Source organism: Phaethon lepturus, unplaced genomic scaffold (genome assembly GCF_000687285.1).
Source record: "Phaethon lepturus isolate BGI_N335 unplaced genomic scaffold, ASM68728v1 scaffold858, whole genome shotgun sequence".
In the NCBI taxonomy this organism is placed as follows: Eukaryota; Metazoa; Chordata; class Aves; order Phaethontiformes; family Phaethontidae; genus Phaethon; species Phaethon lepturus.
In genome coordinates, this window is record NW_010555272.1 from 21,546 (window position 1) to 26,319 (window position 4,774).

At 39.5% G+C, this 4,774-nt stretch overlaps 1 protein-coding gene across 1 annotated transcript in view; it reads right to left on the bottom strand.

Moving 5' to 3' along the window:
• LOC104624659 (pericentrin-like) overlaps window positions 1–4,774 on the bottom strand; it is a gene marked incomplete at both ends in the record, with an annotated part of 67,744 nt that overhangs the window by 18,326 nt on the left and 44,644 nt on the right. Inside the window, 2 exons of the mRNA XM_010292091.1 lie at window positions 1–17; window positions 464–693. The exon at window positions 1–17 is cut by the window's left edge and continues 112 nt beyond it. Of these exons, the coding sequence (XP_010290393.1) occupies window positions 1–17; window positions 464–693 (247 nt within the window). The remainder of the gene's footprint in view (window positions 18–463; window positions 694–4,774) is intronic.

Consider the following 4,774-nt stretch of genomic DNA (forward strand, 5'->3'; position numbering starts at 1 on the left):
CTTTCTATAGCTTGTTCCTGTAAACCCAGCCAGAGATAATGAAAATCTTTTTAAAGAAACTTTTAATTTCATTAAAATATTGAATACAAGAAAAAAATTGGGGTTTGTTTTTGTGGTGAAGAAACTATGCTCACTTAAAAATAACTAACAGCTTTCAGTAGTCCTGAAAGAATAGCTAAAATTACAGGGAAAGAAAAAAAAAAAACCCCAAAACTTCTTGACTCCAATGTACAATACAAACTACAACTAGCAATTAATAAAAAGGAAAAAATTATCCTGTAGGATTACAGAAAAGGAATTTTTAAAACTTTTTTTTTTTAAACACACAAGACTAGAATACCAAGGTCTTAATTTCAAACAAAATTATCCCATTTTAGGAACCATCTTCCAAGTCTCAGTCACAAACCAGAAGCAGTATTTAGCACCTCCAAAACCATGAAAATGTGGTACCAAGCTTGCTTACATCCATGAACTGCCGCTGGTTTTTAAGCTGTTTTTCAAGAACTTGAATTTGCTGTTTTAATTCAGCAACCTCCAATAACTGTGTAGCCAAGTCTTGATTACTATGCAGCTGTTCTTCCAGTTCCACCTCCAAAACTTTCATTTGAGAGCGTAAGTTGGAATGGTCCTTTTCTGCCTGACATTGAAGCTCTAATTTCTCCTTTGCTAAAAATTCTACTTCCTTGAGTAGACCTGAATAAGAACACAAAAATAACAACAAAATTGTCAGTACAGGGTACAAAAATCAAATTGAGTTTAAGATGAGATTCAATTCAGGTACTTTGGGCAGCATCAAAACCAAAGAAAAAAAATCTCCTGAGACTGTGTGTAAGAGACACAAAAGGAAGTCTGATGCTTGACTCCCTGTCGTATCTCTCTGAAAGCCATCTCTGATAAGACTACTGTGTGATGTAGTAAAGGAGGACATGGGTATCTGTTCTCAATCCCAAAGCAAATCCTGGTTGGACGATTTCCTGTGTGCCCTGGTTGGACACATAGAAAGGTTTCACCTTCACCCTTGGAGACCTCACAGTTCCAGAGAACCCCATCTCACCTGACAAGGAACCCTTTAAATTCCCTCCCTAGGTCCTTGCCCTCTCAACCCTGTTTCCACACTCTCCCTGCCCCAGAAGCTCTTTCCAAACCACACCAGACCCTCTAATCCTCCAAATTCACTCCATTCCAGATGTGCTCCATCCCTAAGTTTAGGTCCCACACACCACTGCCAGTCACCTAGCCTCTCATACCCATCCTTCCAACTGTCTCATCCTTCACTGTTCCTTGCCAGCCATTCCATTCCAACTGTCCATCCTATTTCAAATCTCTTCCCAATCAAGCCATCCAATACAGAATTCTCAATTCCTCCAAACTGTCATGCTGAGATCCTCCTTAGACCTCCAACAGTCAGTCTCAGGTCAGCCTCTCTGTGAGAGGCTCTCCTCTGCCTTGAGCCACGCTGGATGCTGCTGCTGAGGTCTATACTGTTGAGTTCACACCCAATCCATCTCTTCAGTGGCCATCCATGCCCAGCCCTACCCTGCTATAAAAAAAGCAAAGTTAATCTTTTTTCTGAGCCTGAGTGGGGATTAAAACCCAGAGAAAAATCACATTTACAGGAAATCAGTCAAGTTCTGAGGCTACAAAGGGAAGAAACGCCTGGGAAAAAGATGGCACACGATTGCCCTATACAGACTGCAAAAGACATACCACAACTATGAAAACATATGTAGCTCAAGATTATTTAAGTTATAAAGAGCTAATTTATACCTACAAACTGCATTTTCAATCAGTTGGATGCACTGAATACACTGTTTCGGAGACCCAAGCTGAGACTCTACTGTGAATGCGCTTGGAGCAAAGCTATTTTAATGTGAATATAGCTCAAAGTAGCCTGAACACAAAAAAAGAAGCCCAGCTATCTAGTATGTAAAGCAGGGTCCTGCAAGAACTCATTGGTTTACTTTTCAAATGTTCCATTATTCCATTAGACATCTTAAATGTTTGCACTCATAAAGAAAAAGGTAAGTCTATGATTCCAACAAGGACCCTAACTGGTCATCCAGTCCAGTTCCCAGAATGGGACAATTTCCTTTTCCAAGCATGATCAGCTCAATCCACATGATTCCTGACCTAGCATCCTTTTAAGTTGCTGTTACAAGCCTTCAAAAATAAAAGTGATACTACAGCCTCCTTACAACATCTTTTCTAGTGCTTCACTACCCACAGATATTTAATTAAATTTCTAGACACTTTAAAATAAGCCAAGAAACATGAACATTTCTGTGCTCGTGCATAAGAGGATATTAAAGAGGAAACTAAAGAGGCTGGACAAAGAGAAACAAGTAAAGCAGATTCTGTTTTGGGACAAAAATATGGACTAAATGAACTCTGGAGTTGCACAGCAACCCCGTGATTCCATGATTTAGTCATCCTGGTCTCTTACTATAGCGACTATACTTTCTCTGCATTAAGACAGTATTAAAATATGCAAGATAAACCCAAAAGGTTGACTGAGCAGAAGAAAACTTAGCAGATATAGAACTGTACCAGATTATTTAACCATTTGTCAAATTTGCTAAGCACCCATGGTAGCTTTTGAAACCAACAGAAATGGACACCGAATTTCTTATCAGTCACTTGAATTCTTTGAGATGCATAGCATACATGTACATTGCCAATTGTGAGAACATGACACACACCAGCTGAAGGAAGAAAAAACACATTTTGTTTTGCAGTCAACATCTTAAGAGCCCTGCCCTCCCTTACGCATGGGTACACTGGCATTGGGCTTCTCCTACCATTTTAAGTTTGCTACTGGCTGATAAATACAAATCACAGGATTAATAAAAGACTTCGAGGAACTGCTGGAGATACATACACACAGACTACATCTCTCAAAAAGCTCTAGGCCTGGTTAGCACTTTCTGCCTTTCAGTGATAACCCACAACTACACTACAAGCACTAATTTTGCAAACTCACAATTACCAAAAGCAGCATCTCAGGTGCCTACATAACAACAACAACTCTGCAACTGCTGTGCCACACTCCCTACTTTTTCTAGCACAGTGCTAAATAATCACATAAACTAAGCTCCAAGTTTCCTAATCAAATATTGAGTTGTGGATGTTACTCAGGCTCTGGCAGAGTGCATGCGGGTAAATGAAGAGTCTCCACCAAAGCAATTTCTCCAACAACCCACTTGGAGCTGTCACAGCCTCCTGCCATCATGAGATGCAACACAGCAAGTTATCCAAGGCTGAAACACACAGTCCAGAAAAAAGCCACCGACAGTCTGAATTCCGTTAGGAGACTGAATCCCAGCCATAGCTGCACAACAGAGGATAACTTTTACCAAGTGCTGTGTTTTGCCAGGCAGGAGATGAGAATAAAATAGCGCTCTGCTGTATTTGCTTATACACGATGCACAGAGGAGAGCAAGGTATAGTGTGTACAGATACACGTGCATCCACAGGAAGGGCACGTAGGTGGACTGACCCCCGATGAAAAGAACTGATGCATTTGTGAAAACAAGCACAGGTATTTTTCCTTCCATATCCTACGAAACATGGTCGTTAACAAGTTGATGGCTTCTCTTATAGCTTCAAAAAGGAACACTATTGCTTTCTGAAGGAACAAAATACTGATTAGATAAAACTGAAATAAACAGTCACTGTTTATTTAATAGAGTAATTGAAGTTAATTAGAAGCTAATGGAAGAAAATAATTAGGCTAACAGATATTATGTGGAATTGAAAATGTTTCATTGAAGCAGCTATCTAATTTTGGCAGTGTCCCTGAGTGTAACCTGTTTGAGCATTTATTTATTTATTTATTTAAGCGCACATTCCCCAAGTGTATAAACATAATTTCAAGCAACACAAACAGATCACAGACTGATTTGTTTGTAGGGACAAACCTGCTATTTTATTAATGCTAATTCAAATCATGCAATTCCAGTTTGGTAATGTCCCGGCACACTCCTCCCCACTCCCAAGATCATCATTCGCAAATGCCAAGCTCCATTCTAAGTGCATTTTATTAGCGAGGCCATTCTACTCACATTAGTACTCCACATCAAAAGAGGAGGCATCAGCTTTGTAAGGAATAAGCCATGTCAATCAACTCCAAACAATATGATTTTTATTTACCATATTTTCCACATACTACAAACAATTCCAAACCAGAGGAAGAGTACTAGAGATGGCTGGGGTGGGGGAAAGGAGATGATTTTGAGAGCTTAGCACTTGGAGCAAATGCAACTGTTCCAAGTTCTGAGCTGCTGGCAAGAGCTGGACTGCAGCTACCAGAAGAACATCAACCCCCAAACACACTCTAACAGCTAGGTTAGATGTTCCCTCTCAATGAGCAGGCAGCAGCAAATTTCAGGACAGTGACATGATTACCAAAAATATGTTAAATAAAAATAACATTTGAGTGAGATCTGAAAGGACAGAAGGAATAAAGATATAGTAATGGGCAAGGCAGCTTTTTAACTCTAACTAGAATTTAACCTAGACAATTCTTTTTTGTTCCCCTGAGGGTCTTGGTTTACCCAGGTCACACCCTTTTGGGGAAAAGAAAAAGTCTAGAAAAGAGAGACAGTGAATGTGCAAGAGAACACATCTATGAATATATATGTGCATATAAATAAAATTAATCTGAAAACATGATAAGAGAATTGTATTTTGAGTAGACCAAAAAACCTAATCATGGCAGCTATGTATTTATCAGATCTAGGTCTTTGCTCCTCAGGAGTTAAGTATGCACACTTTA